This window comes from Myotis nattereri (genome assembly GCF_964212035.1).
Source record: "Myotis nattereri genome assembly, chromosome: 11".
Classification (NCBI taxonomy): domain Eukaryota; kingdom Metazoa; phylum Chordata; class Mammalia; order Chiroptera; family Vespertilionidae; genus Myotis; species Myotis nattereri.
In genome coordinates this window covers 41,683,560-41,704,838 of record NC_138086.1, presented here as the reverse complement: position 1 = coordinate 41,704,838, position 21,279 = coordinate 41,683,560, and the positions used below count along the sequence as shown (strand labels likewise).

The following is a 21,279-nucleotide window of genomic DNA, read 5'->3' as shown; positions in this document are numbered from 1 at the left end:
TTTGCCTAAACCGCCAACATGCAGTCCATGAGAATTACAGGTAAAATCAGGCAACTTCAGAAGAAACCCTGCAGAAGCCTCTGGAGAAGGCATATGTGGCAACCACTCCCCTAACAGAAGTCTCCAGCATGCCATATAGCTCAGAACTAGGGCTCCTCAGGCAGGTATGACAACACTTAAGAAGGGTCAAACCTTTTCTCCTATTTCTTGAGTAAAGACTGACACTCCTTGGGCTTCCAGTTACCCATCCCTATACAGAAAGGATTGGATTTCTGTCTGGTCCAGACCTCAAGTCTCACTTTAACCTTTTATGTATATACTAGAGGAGTGATGCCTTTGTGCCCTAATCACACGGCATGGGGATGCGTGGGGGATGGGGTGAGCTCCTGTCTCACCAGCTGCAAGCATGTCCATCCCAGTGCTTAACTGTGCCAGCTAATTGACAGTGTGTCGCCTTTGTAAACCTGCTGCCCCATGTTTGTCCTCGTCCCCTTTAGGCCAGAGAAGGCCGGACCACCATTGTGATCGCTCACCGACTGTCTACAATCCGAAATGCAGACGTCATCGCCGGCTTCGAGGATGGAGTCATCGTGGAGCAAGGAAGCCACAGCGAACTGATGAAGAAGGAGGGGCTGTACTTCAGGCTGGTTAACATGCAGGTATCTGCTCCCGGGAAGTGTGCTGCTGTTGGCTCCTCAATATGGTATTTGTACATATCGATTAAAATATCAGACAGCTAATGCCATAGTGAAGAGTAGGAGGTATTCAGGGGGAGTCCTAAAAGTATGCATTTGAGACTTTAGTTCAGAATCGGTGAAACAGCCCTGAAAGAGAGAAGCAGAGAGGGTGAAAATGCCCAAAACATTTTGAACGTATTCCTTAGGACAGAGATTCTTAATTGCCTGGGGAGCATGTTCAAACTAACAGGTCCTTTCCACCATAAGATTAGGGATGCTCAGAGTGGTGGTAGGAGTAGGAGGGCAAGGCCAGGATCTCTAGCAATGGGGGGAGGTTTTATGTAATTTTAAAATGCTTCCCCGCCCTAACCGGTTTGGCTCAATGGATAGAGCGTTGGCCTGAGGACTGAAGGGTCCCAGGTTCGATTCCGGTCAAGGGCATATACAGTGGGGCCTTGACTTACGAGTTTAATTCGTTCCGGGACCGAGCTTGTTAAGGAGCTCGTTAACTCAAATTACTCTATCAACTCAATGCAAAAAATCGGCCAAGAGACAGCTGGTATCTCAAAAAACTCGTTAGTCGGGACACTCGTAAGTCAAGGCCCCACTGTACCTGGGTTGCGGGGGCACATCCCCAGTAGGAGGTGTACAGGAGGCAGCTGATCGATGTTTCTCTCTCATCGATGTTCCTAACTCTCTATCCCTCTCCGTTCCTCTCTGTAAAAAAATCAATAAAATATATTTTAAAAAAATGCTTCCCAGATGATTCTAATAAAACCAATAGCAAGACTCATAAATCTAGGAAGTGAATACAGGCATACCTCAGAGATTTGAGGGCTTAGTTCCAGACCCCCGAGATAGAGTGTCACAAGAAAGCAATCGTAATCATTTTGCTGGTAAAGGGTCTTTCAATTTGTAAAAAATGCACCATCTGTGCAGCACAATAAAGTGAAGTGTGATAAAGTGAGGTATGCCTATAGTTTGTTTTTGTTAGAAATGATTCACTCTAATTCCCAAAACAGGTGATATTGGGAATTATTGGTTTGTCTTATTGAACAAGACATTTTATTGTGCTTACTCACTTTTTAACTTTGCAAAATAAATACCCTAAAAATATTTTATCCTATAAACAGGATTCTTATATTTATAAAAGTATATGCATTTGCTTTGCTATAATTGTGACATAAGTATGTACATATATATTTTTGTTCTTTTTCAGATATACATCATTCAAATACTATGAGTTTAATGCATACTTAGCAGTCCATTACATTAATGTGTAATTAATTGCTCTGTCATTTCTCTAAAGCTGGGTACATGCTTTGTTTCCAGTATTTCTCTATTCTGAATATTTCTCTTGAAGCATGTGGGTCAAAAAGGTTAAGTAAAAAATTTGCTTTATTTTCTGACAAGTAAATCAACTCCTCTGTCCCTTAGTTTCCACGTTTGGAACACTAAACCTACCATGCAACGTTGTTATAAGGTTAAGAAATAGGCACTGAATATACTAAAACACAAACACACACACACGCACACACACACGAAATAAACAAACTTTAAAGGGGTAAATTTTATAGAATGTGAATTATGTCTCAATAGGCTGTTATTTAATTTTTTAGCACCTGACACAAAATAGATGCATGAGACATGATAGTTATTGAAATGTACAAAGTTCCCAAAGTGAAAATGTCCAATGAAATGATAGAAAGTGTGATAACTCATGCTTGATTTTGCCCGAGAATGTTCTCCAGCAGTAGGGGATGGATCATGGTGTCTCCTATTTGCTGCTGGGTCCTCGAATGAAGTAGCCACTTTCTCCCCTGGCTGGCCTATTTCTGTGTCCCTTAGGGAATGACCTTGAACTCCCACCAGGACTTAGGCTGGGAGACTGCCAAGGGGATAGGACCACTCTGACCTTTCTATAGCTTCTCCCCTTAGCTCTCTTTCCTAGGAAACGCTGTATGATTACAGCCTGGTGTGCTTGAACAGGCTGCTGCCACCTGAGCAGTGGCTTGGGCAAGTCCTTGGGTCTTGGTGCCCACACCTTTCCCACCTGTGACTTGAGTTTGCCTTACCTTTGACTTGCTGGCGCTGTCGGAGAGATGGAGGAGAGAGCCACAGTGAGCCTGAGGGTTTACGAAAGGCTCCCACTAACCCTGCTTTCTTTTCCTCAAACTCCAAAGACCAACATATTGTCAATAGAGCCTCGTCTTGGTTTTGTTTCTAAGCAGAATGATCTCCAGGTAGAGGGTTGGTTCTTAGTTGTTTCTTTTAACTATAACTTAATTTTTTCAGATTATAAAGGGAATGCATTCTTATTTTACTTTTCTTAGAATTTTGTTATATTTTCTTTTTTAAAGATATTTTTATTGATTTCAGAGAGGAATGGAGAGGGAGAGAGAGATAGAACATCAATGATGAGAGAGAATCATTGATTGGCTCCCCCCTGCACATCTACTGGGGATCGAGCCCCCAACCTGGGCATGTGCTCTTGACCGGAATCGAACATGGGACCTTTCTATCCACTGAGCCAACCCAGCTAGGGCCATTCTTATTTTTTAAAATCCAAGCATTTTTTAAAAATTTAAACTTAAGTATCTTAGAAATGTGAAATTCCCCCATAACCAAACCTTCTGCTGACAGCTATTTGATATTTACTTTTCATCTTCATAGCCTAAAAGAACTAAATGGTAACTCCATATTTCCTCAATTATTCATGAGATTGAGCATGTTTTCACAAATTGTCCATCTGTATTTTTTCCTCTGTGAAAGAACCTTCTCCTGTATTAGGCTGTTTTTTTGGTTGGGTTGTTTATAATATTCTTATGCATTTTTAAGAATACCTTGCATTAAAAGGAAATATGCTTTTCTCTTGCACATATTAAATATATTTTTTCCTACTTTGTGCTTTCAATTTCACTTTATTGTTTGTATGGCTACCATAAGAAGTGTTTAAATTGTACGTAATTAGATTTTTTTCTTCCATGTCTTCAGGATTTGGGATTGTTCTTTGAAAAGATATTCACCCATATTTTCTATCAACATTTATTGTTTTACCAGTGTTTTTTAAATCCTCACCACAGGATATGTTTTTATTGATTAGAGAGAAGGGAAGAGGGGGAAGAAAGAGAGAGAGAGAGAGAGAGAGAGAGAGAGAGAGAGAGAGAGAGAGGGAGAGAGAGAGAGACATTGATTGGTTGCCTCCCATACACACTTTGACCTGGGACTGAACCTGTAACCTAGGTATATGCCCTGACCTGGAATCAAATCTGCAGCCTTTTGGTGTACGGGATGATGCTCCAACCAACTGAACCACCCAGCCAGGGCTATTGTTTTACTTTTTACAATTAAATATTTGAGACAGCTGAAGTATATTCAAGGTGTAAGAAATGAGGGCTATTGGTTTGAAATATACTTATGTAGACCTCAGCACCCAATAAATGAGGGCTTTTGGCAATGCCCAGAAAAAAGTAGTATGGGTGGGTAGTGTTCATTTGATTATAAGAGGAGGCTAAAATCAGAATGGGCTTAGTGGAAGAACTATCCTTGATAGTATGGGTGAGAATACAAAAGGAAGAAAAGGTAAGGGGAGGCATTCCTGAGATGTGGTCCAGTGTGAATTGCCATGAACTGAATTTGGGGGGAGCCAGGCTTGAGTATGTGGCAGAGAGCTGTGGAAGACTTTTGAGCTGGGGTACAATTTGAGCAGAGCAACCTTTTATGAAATTGAGTCTGGTAGTGTGTGAGTAGGGAGAAGTGAGGATACAGGGGTCAGTTACAAGACTACACCTTGAGTGTAGGTGGGATTTTTGGGGGGAGACAGTATAAAACCATCTTCTAGTTATAAGCAAGTAAGGAAGTCCACCTAGCAGAACATACATTTGTAGTGTGGTTCAAGGCACAGGGGCAATATTCTGTTGGGTGTTGAAAACACAAGTGAAAAGCTAGGATCAGATAATGTGCAGAGCTCAAGATAGGGTACCATAGGTGCAGTAAGGCATTAGCCATAGGATCGGGTTGGGCCAGAACCTGAAGGGCAGGAGCAAGAACAAGTCATTACTGCAGGGACTGGGGTCCTGGACAAACCACGATGATGTGTACTTGGACATGGAGGAAACAAACAGGGAACTGGACAAAAGTCACACTATAGCAAGGTTGGCTTGATGTTCTCTCACTGGCATTAAGCTAGAGGTCCTTAAATTACCCATCTCTGCCCCTTTAAGGAGAGAATTAATCCCAAAGCCTGCAATGAGGGTGAGCCTGCAGGTTGGGTCACCGGGGGTGAGGTGTGATGCTGAGCAGGACTGTGAGGAAGAAAGCTGATTGCACTCAGTCAAGGAAAGCAGCTTACTTGCCTCATGTGAGGGATTGACCAACTTTTCCTTGTCCGTTGCTTTAAAAGTGAGCCCTTGGTAATGTTTCTTTATTTTCTTCCCTTCCGTGGTGGCCATGCCTTGTTTTCTGGATTCTTAACATATTGAGGGAATTCCTACATACCTGCTAGATGATGAAAATTTGCCTTTTAGTTCTTAGAAAATATTTTTATACTCCAATTTTCATATTGGTCAAATCGAATTTAAGCTTCCTTTTTAACCTTCTTAACTTCCATGTGTTGATACACTTCTTTACAGTTTTCCAGCTGATTGCGGTGCTGTTATGGAATCTGTCTTCACACATGTAATATTGAAAATGTCTTTATAGTTCTAACTTTGTAGGTTACGTAGGTCTGGACACACACATACACACATGCAATTTAACATTTTGTTCTTCTTTCAGACATCAGGAAGCCAGATCCAGTCAGAAGAATTTGAAGTTGAACTAAATGATGAAAAGGCTGCCCCGGGTATGGCCCCAAATGGCTGGAAATCTCGCATATTTAGGAATTCTACTCATAAAAGCCTTAGAAATTCACGAAGGTATCAGAATGGCCTTGATGTGGAAACCAATGAACTTGTAAGTTGTTTTCACTTAAGTTAAATCTTTTATTGTGTGTTTTTACTGTTGAAATTCTTAGCCTTGCTAGTATCCTGCAGGCATAGGTGACTCCTATTATGAGCCATGCTCTTCTTGAGAAAAGGAAATTTCAGATGTTAAATGTTCTTGACAATGAGTTGAAGTCAATTATAATTAAAAATGAATTTCCAGTGGAAACAACTTAGTCTTTGTGCTTAAATGCTTACATTAAAATTAGATATCCCGCTGGGACCAGTTTGGCTCAGTGGATAGAGCGTCGGCCTGCGGACTGAAGGGTCCCAGGTTCGATTCCGGTCAGGGGCATGTACCTGGGCTGTGGGCACATCCCCGGTGGGGATGTGCATGAGGCAGCTGATCGGTGTTTCTCTCTCATCGATGTTTCTAGCTCTCTATCTCTCTCCCTTCTTCTCTGGAAAGAATCAATAAAATATATTTAAAAAAAAATTAGATATCCCATTCATCTTTGAGATACAGAGATAAATACAGGCATACCTCGGAGATATGGCAGGTTTGGTTCCAGATCACCGCAATAAAGCGAGTAGTAATCTTTTGGGGGTGGAGGGTCTTGCCTTCAATTTGTTAAAAAAAAAAATACAACGTCTGTGAAGTGCAGTAAAGCAAAGTGTAATAAAATGAAGCGTGCCTGCAAGTCTCGTCTAACGTCAGAGGCTCTGGTAGTTGCATACTCTATTAGATAGGATCACATTGGATTACCTATACTAGGAAACCCAGGGCAAGAATGGTGGCTCCCAGTTACCATGGCTGCAGGCTCCTTTCATCTTTATCATCACTATCCTGGCATGTGGCTGCCATCTTCAATGATGTGGCTCCTGGAGCTCCAGCTATCACATCTGTGTCCCAAGCAGCAGGAAGAAACAAAGATTTTCTAGAATATAACACAATCCTTTACTTACATGCCATTGGTAGTGACTTAATTACAGGGCCAAACCTAGCTACAAGGAAGGGTTGAAGATGGAGACTTTTTGCTGTATGTATTGCCACTCTGAATTAGATTGGATTTCTCTTCCTAAGAAAAAGGGGAGCATGGCCAGGAATAGCAAAATTGTGCATTTTTTAACATTTCTCACCTGAAGATTTGGGATATTATTTTTTAACATATTTTTATTGATTTCAGAGAGGAAGGGAGAGGGAGAGAGACAGAAACATCAATGATGACAGAGACTCATTGATCAGCTGCCTCCTGCACACACCACCTTCCCTTTACCCTTCCCCCTGACCCCCCACGCAATGGGGATTGAGCCTGCATCCCGGACATGTGCCATGACCAGGAATCAAACTGTGACCTCCTAGTTCATAGGTCAGTGTTCAACCACTGAGCAACACTGGCCTAGTAAGACTTGGGAAATTATTTATTCAAGTTAACAGAAACTTTTATAACAGTGAGGGAATCCATTCCTAAGAAAGATGTTTTCTTATTTCAAGAAATGGTTTGAGAATACATTTTGGTGTTATTTATTGATAAAGGATGAGTTTATTTTTACTCTTGTGTTGGCCTGAAGAAATTAAGCCTACTGAGAGTTCTTGGCATCTGGCTTTCTCTGCCCACAATATTATTTACTGCAGAAGTTTCAGGGGCTCTCTAGAGGTCTTAAGCTTGGTGTATTTATAGAAAGAAGGGTAATACTCGAGCTATCGTAGACCTGAGCTATCGCAAGTAAGATAAACAATTTCCCCCTTGTTGGCTGTGGATGTATTCACTTTCTATTTCTCATTTGTCCTGAGAGTTATGCTGCTAAAGTCTTTGGAGTCTGGTATTTCAGACAAGAACTTCTCTTGGGGAAAATGCTCAGAGGGAAGATAAAATGCCAGTCGACAGGATTTTCACAAGTACCATCATTGTGGGATAAACATTGTATCCAAGGGAGGGATCTTGGAAGACCTGTTTGTGTTGAATGGCAGCCTGAGAAAATGGCCCATTTATCGGGCTGGCGACCAGGACTTGAAGATAATGTTAAACAGGGAGAAAAACTAAACACGAAAATGAGAAAATGGGTGGTTTGAATAAAAAGGGGCTGAGTAGAACCTACTCCTATGCTCTGTTTCATAGAGACAAACATGACCCGTTTGAACGACCATCAGGCTAGAGCATTCCATAGGCAGTTTTAGTATCTAGTTTAATGTTAACCTACCTCTGTAGTCAGAATAGTCTCCTTTTTGTGACCTAAATCTGTCATGCTTGACCAGACATTGAATCTGATATGTGCCAGGCGTGGGATTAGTTTCTGGGGATATGAAGATGTAGTCTTCACCTTTAAAAAGCCCACGTAGGAAAGGAGACATGAAAACAAACAAAAGAAAAACAACAACAACAGAAAATAAAACAAGCCAAGCCATGAGACGAGAAGTCGGCACAGGGAACAGTGGGAAGAGAAAGGGGCAGCATGAAGTTGGTTTTGTGAGCTGGGAGCCTGTCACAGAGAAGGCAGTGCCGGGCTGGGTTCTGGGGGTGAGGAGACCAGGCCCGTGTTCTCAGGTTCATCATGGTACCTACCCTACCCTTGTGTGGCCGTGTAGCCTCTGTTTACGGGTATTGTTTCATTGCGTTGAGTGGGGACTTGAATTCTAGGGCATTTTGTGCACAGACCCTGCTTCTGCTCACTGTGCTGAGGCTGGAACAGAAATGCACTGATCACGCCATGAAGATTGCTTCTTGGGCGAACAGCTCAGACTCAGCTGATGCTGTGGAATCATGCACACTGTGGACATGGACAGTACACTGTCCTGCTCTCTAGTACACCGTTAGCTGGACGGTGGTTCTCTGCACTCAGTGTGCAAGTGCCTTCAGAGCGATGCAGTGTCTGTTTTCTATGTCTGCAAACTCTGGTGGCTGCTGTCTGATCGCCAGTCTATCCTGATGTCTTCTAGGATGAAAATGTGCCACCGGTATCTTTTCTGAAGGTCCTGAGACTGAATAAAACAGAATGGCCCTACTTTGTGGTGGGAACGGTATGTGCCATTGCTAACGGGGCGCTTCAGCCGGCATTTTCAGTCATATTCTCAGAGATGATAACGGTAAGTTTGAAACATTGCTTAATAACTTGAATTAAATTGCTTCATCATTAAATCAGTGCTCACGCCAGCCTTACCACTGGGTCCATTTTGGAGTAAAGCAGCCTCAAAATAAACTAAGCCAAAGGCTTTAATACCCTTTTGAGGAAAAATGTGAGGCCAAAGAAAAGTATGAACCATTCCAGGTTATGATATTAATGAAATTATACAGTAAACTGTAAAATCCATGAAGGAGGCATTCTAATGAGCTCTCTTCATTTGGGTCCAACTGGTGTCAGGCAGTGATGTCCATCCCATCTGTGGAGAGGAGATGCTGGTCTCACAGGAAGGCTTGGGCGGGTGGGCAGGGAGGGGAGGAGTGGGGGGTGCAGGGAGAGTAGTGTGCACAGGAGGAAAGAGTTCAAGTCATAGCGTTTAAGAGGCCAGGCTCTGGGCACAGACTGGCCTCACCACATAATAGCTGTGCAAACTTGGGCAAGATGCTTTTCCTCTCGGTACCTCAGTTTCTTCATCCATAAAATAAATGCACCATAGGATAGCTGACGATGAAAAGAGATTATGGAAAGCATTTAAGACTGCCTGCTTCATAGTAAGTATTCAAGAAGTGATATCCACCAGACTTGGCCAGGAGCTCAGTTTGTCACCGCATCATCCTGGTATGCCAACATTGTGGGTTTGATCATCTGGTCAGGGTACATGCAAGATCAACCAATGAACACATAAATAAGTGGAACAACAAACCTATATTCCTCTCTCTCCCCCGCTCTTTCCCTTTTCCTCTCCCTCCCTCCCTTTCTCTCTCTCCCTAAAATCACTTTTAAATAAGCGATAGCCACCACGCCATTATTTCAGCAATCCTTCCATGGCTTGGGGAGTCTGAGACTAAGAAAGAAAACTCATGCAACCCAGTTGTTACATTCATTGAGGGGATATTTATAGGAAGTTGTCAGAAACACCTAAGGCTCCATAGAACCCAGTATTTATGTTGTAATAACCTTAGCCAACCACTTACATTTTTGGAGAGACTTTTTTGTTAAAGGTGACTTATTCTCCATCATGTTGAATTCATTATGCTTGTGACATTGGACACTGGTCTACAACGAAGACCTCAAGCCAAAAAATAAATGAATTAGAATGTTTTTATATTAAAAGTAAAGCAATTCCTAACTGTCTTGCAATTTAAGAGCTATGTGGACTGTATCTATATATTGGGGCATCTCCTATGTGCCAAACACTGCTCTAGGCACTGGAGATATATCAGGAAACAGAATAAACCGAATCCTGCTCTCAAACAGGTTATTATACATGCAAAACAAAACAAAACAAACTACATAATGTGTCAAGGGATAACGAGCATTTTAAAAGTAGGATCTGGCGGGGGGTGGGGAGGGAGGGGGCTAGAGGTGGGGTTGCTATTCCTGTAGGTTGGTCAGGGGAGGCCTCTCTGGGCAGAGGCCCTGTGAAGTGAGGGGTGGAGCGAAGAGGCTGGGACAGAGGGAACAGCAAGTGCAGGGGAAGAGGAACAAACACCAAAGTGTGCAGCCACTCACAACCCATGTTAATAACCACATATTCCTCAATTCACAGACAGGAACTAGAATAGTGGTTCCCAGAGGGCTAGGGAGGGTGGAAAGCGGTCTTACTATTTAGCGGGTACAGAGTTTCCAACTCTGTGCATGTACTTAATGCCACTGAATTGTACACTTAAAAATGATTAAAATGGTAACTTGTGTGTGATGCATATTTACCACAATAAAAACCCACCTATCTCAAAGCCCCGTCTTTAAAATGAGATGCTCCAGCCACTGTTTGTGGGAGGAATAAACAAGGAACCTGTAATGAGGCGGGCCCTCTGCATGTTCTTTCGCAGATTTTTGGGCCAGGGGACGATGCCGTGAAGCAGCAGAAGTGCAACATGATCTCGTTGCTGTTCTTGGGTCTGGGGATTACTTCTTTCTTTACTTTCTTCCTTCAGGTAGGTACCTACGATTTGGTCTTCGCATGGATATAGATTATCCTTCAATTAGGATATAGATTAATTATTAGATTTTAACTACCTATTAATGTAGATTGATTAATTATCAATCAGTCAAGACCTAATGGAGTTTCTGAGTCTGAGCCTGAAATAAATGGCAAACACAGTTGACAGAGGACATTTTTAGAGGACAGGCCTTAGCAGGAGCAATTGTGACTTCCCTGTTCGCTGACTTATGGCATGTCATAGGTTTTCCCTTAGCAAGGGCAAAAGAGACCCAGGTCCCCAGGAGAACATGAGAACCAGTTAAACTCAACTAGTTAAAAGCTGGGGAGGGGAGGGGGGAGTTGAGAGGGAACAGTACAATCGCATCCTCTTTTTTTGTTGTTACTCTTTACATAATATCGATAATTTCTCTGAGTGTTTCCTCCTTAATCGATGAACTCTTTGAGAGAACATATATATTGTTTTGCATTCAGATAGTGTAGACCTGGCCAGAGTGAACTAGCAGACCTACTCCGATTGTACTTTTCTACCTAGATTTTTACCAAATACCTTTTGTCTTGTTAACTCAGTGAGCACCATGCAGGCCCTTCCAATACAATCCATTAATTCAGCAAAATGTTTCCTAGTCAGCATGATTCTCTCTCATCATTGTTGAACCAATGGTAAAAGTAAGCCAAGATTTTTATTTAGAAATCATTTATTTAGCTCTCAGTGATCCCACCCAGTTGCTAGCCCTGGTGTGTTAGGGAGTGGAGTAAGGTACATAAATGTGTTTTAGAGGCTGCACCGACAGTGGGCAGCCCACACTGGGTTTGAGCAATCTGCCAGCAAAGCAAGGAGGAGACCAGGGTGGTCTAGTCCTGGGCACCATCCCCCTGGGCACCGTCCCCCTGGCTTAGTGTCCTACCAGGAATGGCCTGCACACACCTACACCAATGCTCCGTGAGCCTGGAGGCTCCCACCCACCCCGGAAACCAGCCCAGCTGTGGGCATGTGAACAGGACCTGATTAGAAAGAGGGAAACTGCCTGGCAAGCATGCTTGGGGAGGGAGAGGGGCCTGGTCCCCAATCTGAGCGCAGGGGGAGCTGTGGCCAGGAACCAGCCAACTCTCCTGGAGCTTCTTACTCCAGGCCCCTGCCCTCCCTCCCCACATGGCCCAAATGCATTCCTGCATAGAATTTTGTTACTTCTCTTTTCACTGTTTTGTTTAAAGTAATATGAACACATGAAAGTTGTGACTAAACACAGTATTGTCCTCACTGAGATGTTCTTGAAAGTGTTGAGAAGAAAACCTATTTAGAATGGTTCAGAAGCCAGACTGGACACTTTTAAGGCTTTTCATCTCGATTACATACCCATGACTCAGCAGGACGTGAACTTTAAGTTGGGACTTTGAATGAATGTTTGGTCACAGACATGTGTTACCCATTGGGTAATATATAAGTCATGTAAAAAAGTCAATGGGCAGGTACCCACTTGCGTCAGAACAGCAGGGATGATCAAAGGGAACAGGAGCTTTTGTTTCCTTTTCTCAACCAGGGCTTCACGTTTGGGAAAGCTGGCGAGATCCTCACCACCAGGCTTCGGTCAATGGCTTTTAGAGCGATGCTGAGACAGGTAGGCGTGTGCACTGGATGCCTTCTGCCCAGGATTCCTACTTTCAGCCTCTTCTTCTGTTCCTATTTCATGTTGTCCCCCCTCCCCACCTGGCTGGGTGTTCATACAAGCACCGGTCGGGGCCCTGCAAATTGTCCTGGTCCATCAATTACCCAAAACCTCGCAGGGTTTTTGTTGGCCTAGGCTTAATTTAGGGGGGTTGGAGGCTTATTTCACAACTACCTCTGTCTGTGTGGACACTATCATTTCAGGGACCCGTATCTCGCCTCTGGATTCTACACAAGCCCTGGCGAGTCATTTGAGACTCCGGCCGCCTCTAAACAAAGGGAAAAGAGGTTGATAGAATTCATGCACCACAATCGACCATACTAGCTATAGGTTTTCCCAAATGTGGGTGATTTATTTTGTTTCTGTCTTATTTGAGCTCTGTTTTCACATTAGTTCGCTTATTCATTCACTAAACTGCTCCCTGCTGTGTCCCGGGCAGTGTGCTGGTAGCTGGGATGACAAGCATTGCCTGCTTTCCTAGGAAGTTCATAGAACCCTCTAGTTCAGTGATGGCGAACCTTTTGAGCTCGGCGTGTCAGCATTTTGAAAAACCCTAACTTAACTCTGGTGCCGTGTCACATATAGAAATTTTTTGATCTTTGCAGCCATAGTAAAACAAAGACTTATATTTTTGATATTTATTTTATATATTTAAATGCCATTTAACAAAGAAAAATCAACCAAAAAATGAGTTCGAGTGTCACCTCTGACACGTGTGTCATAGGTTCGCCATCACTAGAGTCTAGTTCTATAAAAAAAAGTCGTAGGAAAGGACCAGAATATTCACCCAATTGACAGGAATTGATTACCTTCTAGAACAGTGGTTCTCAACCTTCCTAATGCCGCGACCCTTTGATATAGTTCCTCAATTGGGTGATCCCCAATTTCATTGTTACAAATTGAACATAATTAAAGCATAGTGATTAATCACAAAACAATATGTAATTATATATGTGTTTTCCGATGGTCTTAGGCGACCCCTGTGAAAGGGTCGTTCGACCCCCAAAGGGGTCGCGACCCACAGGTTGAGAACCGCTGTTCTAGAAGGTGTTCATAAAAGGGCACACAGCATGAATCGTATTTTAGCAAATCTGAGTTTACAAACCTTTTCTCAGTATCTTTTAAACTGTGCTATGTAGGGACATTTTTTTATATGAAACTAAAAGATGCTGCGGATGAGTAGCTTATACTTAAAATCATCCCTAAGCGACACTCTTTGTGTTTAAGAAAACAAACATGGTGAGAAACCAGGGCTGATGCTCTCGTGCCCAGAATTTACAGGAAGCCATGTTCAGCCCAGAGCTTCCCCGCCGTTATGAGGGACCCCACCAGGCCCGGTCAGGAGGGAGTGTCCATAGAGCTAGTTGTCGGCATTGGGTGATGGAACGCCCACAGCACCTGCACCTCAGGGGACACTGGCAGGAAGCTGCCATCTGATGAGTGCACACGCACACCTGCCCCATCGGTGGTGCCGTCCCTGGCCCAGCAGAGCCGCCTCAGGCTCGGACCCTGGTGGACTCTGAGGGCGTGCGCCCCGGGCAGGGACCGGGGTTCTATGCTGCATGTGAGGGTCCCCGGAACTCCAGTTCCCAAGTCAAGTGTGGATCCTGCCTCAGCATTGAAGGTTTGCAAGGTTTCATCTGATTTCCTTCTCTTGTTTTCATCTTGAACTGATTGAAAGGTGTATTTTGTGCCCTAGGACATGAGCTGGTTTGATGATCATAAAAACAGCACTGGTGCACTTTCTACAAGACTCGCAACGGACGCCTCCCAAGTCCAAGGGGTATGTAGGCTGCACTCTAATCCTATTTTTCTTTAACGTGGCTTTGAATAGACATAGGGCAGTGGTTCTCAACCTTGGCTGCACATTAGAATCACCTGGGAATCTTGTTAAAATCCTGATTTCTGGGCCTCATCATTAGTAACAAAAAAACAATTTCCAGAGGATGAGGCCCAGAAATCAGGATTTTAACAAGATTCCCAGGTGATTCTAATGTGCGGTCAACGTTGAGAACCACTGACATAGGCATAGCTGCACCTGTTAAGTTGCTTTCAGCTGGAAATGACAACACTCAAACAGGCCTAAACAATAAAGACGAAGGTGAGACTTCAGGGTCGATGGGTCCACTGGCTCAGGAAGGACCCAGGTGCCCTTTGTCTGTGTGGCTCTGAGTGGCTTTCAGTCCTGAGCATTGGCTTCCTGCTATGCCTCCGTCCCTCCAGGCCCGAGGATGGCTGCCAGGAGTCACCAGAGCCACAGCGTCCTTGTTTCCCACCCAGCGAAAGCGCACACCTGTGCCTCATTCACCAAACGCGCACCCTTCCCTTAAATCTGGTTTGAGCTCGTTTGGGTCATATGCCAGGCCCCGAACCAATAACTGTGTCTCTGGGAAATGCCACGCTCTCCCTGGCTTGGGTCCCCACCCCTGGAGCTGAGGTCTGTCGCTGTGAAGCCCACTGTGTCCGCACGGCTCAGGGGAGCGGGAAGAGTCCACTGCAGCCTCTGCGGCATCAGCCCTGCTTTCTGAGAGGTGCCAACAGGAATTCATGTCCACGTGGGCCCTACAGTGGCTGGTCGTAGGGCGTGCACATTTGGTAACAGGTGGTCTCTTGAAGTATTAAATTTCCCTCCTGCACGTTTAAAGCAAATCGTCTTCAACATGACCAGAGAACCCCGGGGTGAGTTTCCTCTGTGAACGTTGCCCCACAGCCTGTCCCCAAAGCAGAGCCGCTGATTCCTCGGTGCTGCCACGCTGAGCTCACGTGGGCAGGAGAGGAGTAAGAGGTGAAAAAGCCTGCAGAGCCTCGCGAGTGAAGCACAGGGGTCTTGGATTTACTGTAGTGAAAGGGAGCAAGTGTTAGCACGGACGCAAAACCCTGCCATCCAGGAAGCTGACGCCTCTCTCTCGCCCTTCCAGGCCACTGGGACCAGGTTGGCTTTAATGGCACAGAACACAGCCAACCTTGGGACTGGCATTATCATATCGTTTATCTACGGTTGGCAGTTAACGCTTTTGCTGTTATCGGTCGTTCCAATCATCGCGGTGTCGGGAATTGTTGAAATGAAAATGTTGGCTGGAAATGCCAAAAGAGATAAAAAGGAACTGGAAGCTGCTGGAAAGGTGGGTCACATAAGGCTTCCGTGAGCATGAGCATTGTGTTTGGACATGTGTTTTGTGTGTTAGTATGAGCACTGTTTTTTGGCATGACTTATTGGAATTATGTATTGCAACGTGAATGTTTTAGTAACTAATGTTTTCATGACTAAACGTTTGTGCTCACTACAGCTAATAATTGCCAGCACTGTGCATGAAATAGTTGACTGCATTAAGAATGCCTAGAACTTGAGCATGGAATAATGGAAAGCGTTTAGCCTGTAGAAAACACTTTACGTGGGGTCATTATAAAGAATTTCTGAATTTCCAAAGCTGATTTTACCTTTGACTTCATATCCTGAAGCCATTGTTAGGACAAATATCACCTTTATTTTACAGACGAGGAGTCCTTAAAACAATGTAAGTGAATTGTTCAAGCTAGGGCACTTGCTGATACTCAAAAGTTCTTTTCTTTTTTCTTTTTCTTTTTTAATATATTTTTATTTATTTCAGAGAGGAAGGGGGAGGGAGAGAGAGATAGAAACATCAATGATGAGAAAGAATCATTGATTGGTTGCCTTCTGCATACCCCCCACTGGGGACTGAGCCCGAAACCCAGGCATGTGCCCTTGACTGGAATCAAACCTGGGACCTTTCAGTCCACAGGCCAATGCTCTATCCACTGAGCCAAGCCAGCTAGGGCTCAAAAGTTCTTTTCTTCTTGGCTGTGATTTCTGTACTTGAGGTGGACCGCCACCAGAGGGCAGTAATGCTTCAATTTGTGGTTCTAACTATAATGGCAGTTTAAGCAAACACTTGGTCTTTACTTTGTGCCAATTATTGTTCTAAGTATGTATTTATGTGCGCCAACTCATTATATCCTCACAATAATCCTACGAGGCAGGCACTCATGTTACCCCAATTTTACAGATTGGAACCTGAGAATCAAACAAGTGAAAGGCATGGCTGGGATTCAAATCCAGGCCTAATTTTGAAGCTCTTTATTCCACAGCCCCTTTATATGTGTTTAAATGTGTCTAAGTCTACACATAAATATTTTATTCACATGTACATGCATTTAAAAATTTAAATGTAGGTTACAGCCAGGGTATATTTTACTCTTACTTATGTAAATATTATCCTTTATTGAAACATTAGGAGGTGAAGCAGTCATGACTATATAGTGTGATAGTTTCTACAGCATGAGACTTTACAAAGCCCTTTCACAAACATTACTGCAACTGGCCTTTGCACAGCTAAGTGAGGTGGGACTGACAGTGTTTCCACCTCATAGGGCAGTGGTTCTCAACCTTGGCTGCACATTAGAATCACCTGGGAATCTTGTTAAAATCCTGATTTCTGGGCCTCATCCTCTGGAAATTCTGTTTCTTTGTTACTAATGTTGTGGCCCCACCCCATAACAAAGAAACAGAATTTCCGGAGGATGAGGCCCAGAAATCAGGATTTTAAACAGATTCCCAGGTGATTCTAATGTGCAGCCAAGGTTGGGAACCACTGTCATAGGGCATGTAGGGGTGAGCGTAGAATCCTAACAAGCCTGTGTCCACTAAACCAGTGATAGCCAATGAGATCCTTGCCCCTTCGCCCTTAATGGCATCAGCTGAGTTCAAAGCAGCGTGGTCTCACCGCCAGATTCCCATCAGAGCGCTTCCTTCTCGTGTTCGCCCTGCAGCCTTCCAGAGCGCTAGCACGGTGCATGGTGCCCAAACTCGGGAAGCCCTGGGTGCCCAACATGCTTGAAGAGCCTCTTGGTTCCTGGCTGTGGGGACTTCAGGGCATCATGTCCTTGCCTTCTGTTTGTCACAGCTAACTGCTGAGAAAACATCCTGTACGTGGTTTTGTTTCCTTTCTCCTTTGCACCCCGTGTCCTTTCCCATTTGAGAAGGGAGAATTGTCCGTAGATAGAATGAAGATACATTTTCCTTAGACTGGTGACATGAAAGAAAACATCTTGAACCTAGTTAAGACAATAGAGTCTGAACGCTATTATCAATGGCTAAATAACACTGAAAGTGGCCAGAATTTGGGCAGGAGGAAGGCAGTTAGAATTGAGCAGTATGGCAAACCAACACGGCACCTTGGGTTAGTCGTCTTGGCTTTGCTACTCAGTGTGTGATACTAGAGGAGGTCTGGTCCTCACTTTCCACTTTTATGAAATGGGGAGTTGTACCAGATAACGACCCTGTTCCTTTCAGCTATCACATACCCTGCCATTCTAGGGACCAGGGAATGAGCAACTCAGACTGACCATCCTGAAACTACTTTAACCTAATGAGGTGATTTTTTTAAAGAAAATATGAGATTGAATATTTTAAATGTTCATGACCAGCAATTTAATCACAGTTCAAGTTTGTTTACTTAGTCAACTCTTGATTAACACAGAATGAGGGTTAGAAATAAGTCTCTGAAAACTACCCACATCACTGTAATTTTCTCTTTTTTTTTCAAAATGAAATGTTCTTATTTATCTGGTGGAGATTATTCATGGGTAAAGTACATTGGGATTTGGGATATCTTCCCATTTTCATTTTTGAAAAAGGGCTTGGTAGTGAGGGTGTTGATTGCTGGGCTGGGAAGGGGGGTGGAGAAGGATGAATAGTAACCCTCCCTTTTGACTTGGGCCCTGCCTAATTACTGAGCTCAAGGTCCTGCTGAATCAGAATTAACCCTCCAAGTAGTTGATCCACGACCAGAAAATAAAGAGTTTCGTGTACCTAGTCATTAACAACCAGTTCCTCCTTGTGTAAATGACAAAGCAGGGAGAGCAGAATGACATCATGAGTTAAGAACCTGACTTGGCCTTAGGTAGACTATCTTTGCTTGCCTACTCCTTAACTCCAGAGCTTTAAGCAAGCCACTTAAATTTTCTGTGCATCAATTCCTCGCCTGTGGAACAGGAATAATATTTACCTCACAGGGTTATTGTGAGACTAAATGAGATCATGTCAGTTAAATGAGGTAATACCTGGCACATAGTAAAAGCTCAATAAGTGTTCTCTACTCCAGCTATTATTACTGTTAGGTTTTTTGGGTTTTTTTTTTTTTTCATTTATAATAGAGATACAAGGCTATTCAGCCTCAACTATCAAATATCTTGCTTTTTTATGGCTACAGAAGCTGAGAACTAAAGTAGAAGTCATAAAGCTGATAAAACAACCTCAAGATAAGACCTGAAGTCCCTTGTGCTAATGGTTTAGATGACAGCTATAGTCTAGTCTGTGACAGTGAACATTAGTCAAGGGGAGATTTGGCTGTCATCTGAAAACTGTTCTGGCTGGTTTGGGTAAAAGGTGGGTAATGTAAGGACACACAGAAATGCAGGGAGCACCCATGGCTTATGTTACTAGAAAGTCATGGCTCCTCCTTTAGAGCTGTAAGCTCTATTGTCTTTGAGGCCCTCTCTACATTTGTTCCGTTCCTCCATTGCTGCATATTCAGACCAGCTTCCCACACATACCCTGGTGACCTAAACCTCCCAATCCAAGGGCTTCTCAGTTCAAGCAGTTGTCTCCAAGTCCAGAAAATAATCTGATTGGCCTGCGTCAGTCAGGGGTCTGTCCCGGGTTTAATCAGGGATTTGTGGCCGGGTCATGTTATTTACAATTTGGATCTTCTTTCCAATTATGGGTGGGCAGTTCCTCCACCTAGGGATGTGCTCATGGAGGAAATGATTGGCACTTCCCGTGGGCCCTCAGAAATCACTTAGCCTAACTCTCTAGGACTCTACCCTCTGGCGAAAGCAAAGCCATGAAGGGCTGTCACTAAAGCCAGTCAAGTACCTGCCTGGTGGCAGGGCTGGGAATAGAATCAGGCTCTGGTGCTCAGGCTACCATTCTTGCCCTAAGCTTGTCAGTCTCCCCCGGAATACAAAAGCTTGCCCAATATACTTGGCACAACCAGAAGTGCTTTTCAGATTGCCAGTTGTGTCATACAGCTCGTCTTAAAGGACACATTGTTATGTCTTTGCGTTCAAAATGAAGGAATTTCATATCCTTCAGGATTCTTTTCAGAATGCCCTACGGTTTATATTTTTCATTGTTTCAGAAAGAAAAGCCCCATGTCTAATCAAGATCTGTTCTACATTACAGATTGCAACAGAGGCCATAGAAAATATTAGGACAGTTGTGTCCTTGACCCAGGAAAAAAAATTTGAATCAATGTATGTGGAAAAATTGTACGGACCTTACAGGTAATGAACAGGTGATCGTTACTAAGAACCTAGTGCTGGCCTACGGCTGAGTTAATGTCCCCAAAAGATAATAAACCTCTGCTGTTCCAAACACTAATGCAACTGTAAGGATGACATCTTTTTTTTTTTGCTAATTATCTTACTGAAAATAAGTAGCTTTTTAAAAATTTCTTTATTAAGTTATTACATATGTGTCCTTATCCTCACATTACCCCCTATCCCCCCACTCATGCCCTCACCCCCCTGTTGTCTGTGTCCATTGGTTAGGCCTATGTGCTTGCATACAAGTCCTTTGGTTGATCTCTCCCCCTTACCCCCACCCTCCCCTACCTTCCCTCTGAGGTTTGACGGTCTGATTGATGCTTCTCTGTCTCTGGATCTGTTTTTGTTTATCAGTTTATGTTGTTCATTATATTCCATAAGTGAGTGAGATCATGTGATATTTATTTTTCTCTGACTGGCTTATTTCATGCCACTGAGCCATAGGATTAAATTTTCCTATCTCTTTTAAAAACAATAGATTGGGTCTCCAAGAATTGAACGGTCCAGAAGACTGTGCAAGTTTTTATTCATCAGTGCGGGCAACAGAAACAACCCATCTGGCTGATTCAGGATAAACATTGTTTTAGGGCATTGCTCAAACCTTTATTTTCTTTGGATTGTGTAGACTGAATCAAAGAAGAGGCTTGTGATTTAGTTAAACCTTATGCATGGTTTTGCCTGCCATAGTTTCAGTAACCTAGTCAACCCCAGTTGAAATATTACATGAAAAATTCCAGAAATATACAATTCATAAGTTTTATTTTATTTTTTATTGAAGTATAATTGACTTACAATGTTATATTAATTTCAGTTGTAAAACATAGTGGTTTAATACTTGCATATATTATGAAATGATCGTCATAAGTCTGGTTACCTCTGTCACCATACAAAGTTATTACAGTATTATTGACTCTGTTTACATGCTGCTGGTTATATCCTCATGAGTTATTTCTTTTATAACTGCAGATTTGTTCCCCTTATCTTCCTTCACCTATTTCACCCAGCTGTATACCTCTATCCATGTCCTTCTGGCAACTACCACTTTGTTCTCTGTATCTGAATCTGTTCCTGTTTTGTTTGTTTTGTTTTTTATAGTCCACATGGAAGTGAAATAATATGGTATTTGTCTTTCCTTGACTTATTTCCTTTGCATAATACCCTCCAGTGCTATCCATGTTGTTGCAAATGGCAAGATTTCATTTTTTATTGCTAAATAATATTCCACAGTGTGTGTGTATATATCACCTCTTCTTTATCCATTCATCTATTGATGGACACTCAAGTTGCTTCTATATCTTGGCTACTGTAAATAATGCTTTAAGTGAACATAGGGGCACATATGCCTTTTCAAATTAGTGTTTTCATTTTCTTCAGATAAATACCCAGAAATGGAATTGCTGGGTCACATGGTAGCTCTATTTTTAATTTTTGAGGAACTTCCATACTGTTTTCCATCGTGGCTGCTACAGTTACATTCCCACCAACAGTGTACAAGGGTTCCTTTTTTTCTACGTCGTCACCAACACTTGCTCTTTTCTGTCTTTTTTATAATAGCCATCATGACTGGTGTGAGGTAGTATTCATTGTGATTTTGATTTGCATTT

General features: G+C 43.1%; 1 protein-coding gene across 1 annotated transcript in view; it reads left to right on the top strand.

Moving 5' to 3' along the window:
* The window catches only part of ABCB4 (ATP binding cassette subfamily B member 4), a 66,989-nt gene that overhangs the window by 34,098 nt on the left and 11,612 nt on the right, over positions 1 to 21,279 (top strand). Inside the window, exons 15-22 of the mRNA XM_081102569.1 lie at positions 498 to 659; positions 5,454 to 5,630; positions 8,538 to 8,684; positions 10,552 to 10,656; positions 12,203 to 12,280; positions 14,028 to 14,111; positions 15,247 to 15,450; positions 19,533 to 19,633. Coding sequence (XP_080958695.1) covers positions 498 to 659; positions 5,454 to 5,630; positions 8,538 to 8,684; positions 10,552 to 10,656; positions 12,203 to 12,280; positions 14,028 to 14,111; positions 15,247 to 15,450; positions 19,533 to 19,633 — 1,058 coding nt within the window. The remainder of the gene's footprint in view (positions 1 to 497; positions 660 to 5,453; positions 5,631 to 8,537; positions 8,685 to 10,551; positions 10,657 to 12,202; positions 12,281 to 14,027; positions 14,112 to 15,246; positions 15,451 to 19,532; positions 19,634 to 21,279) is intronic.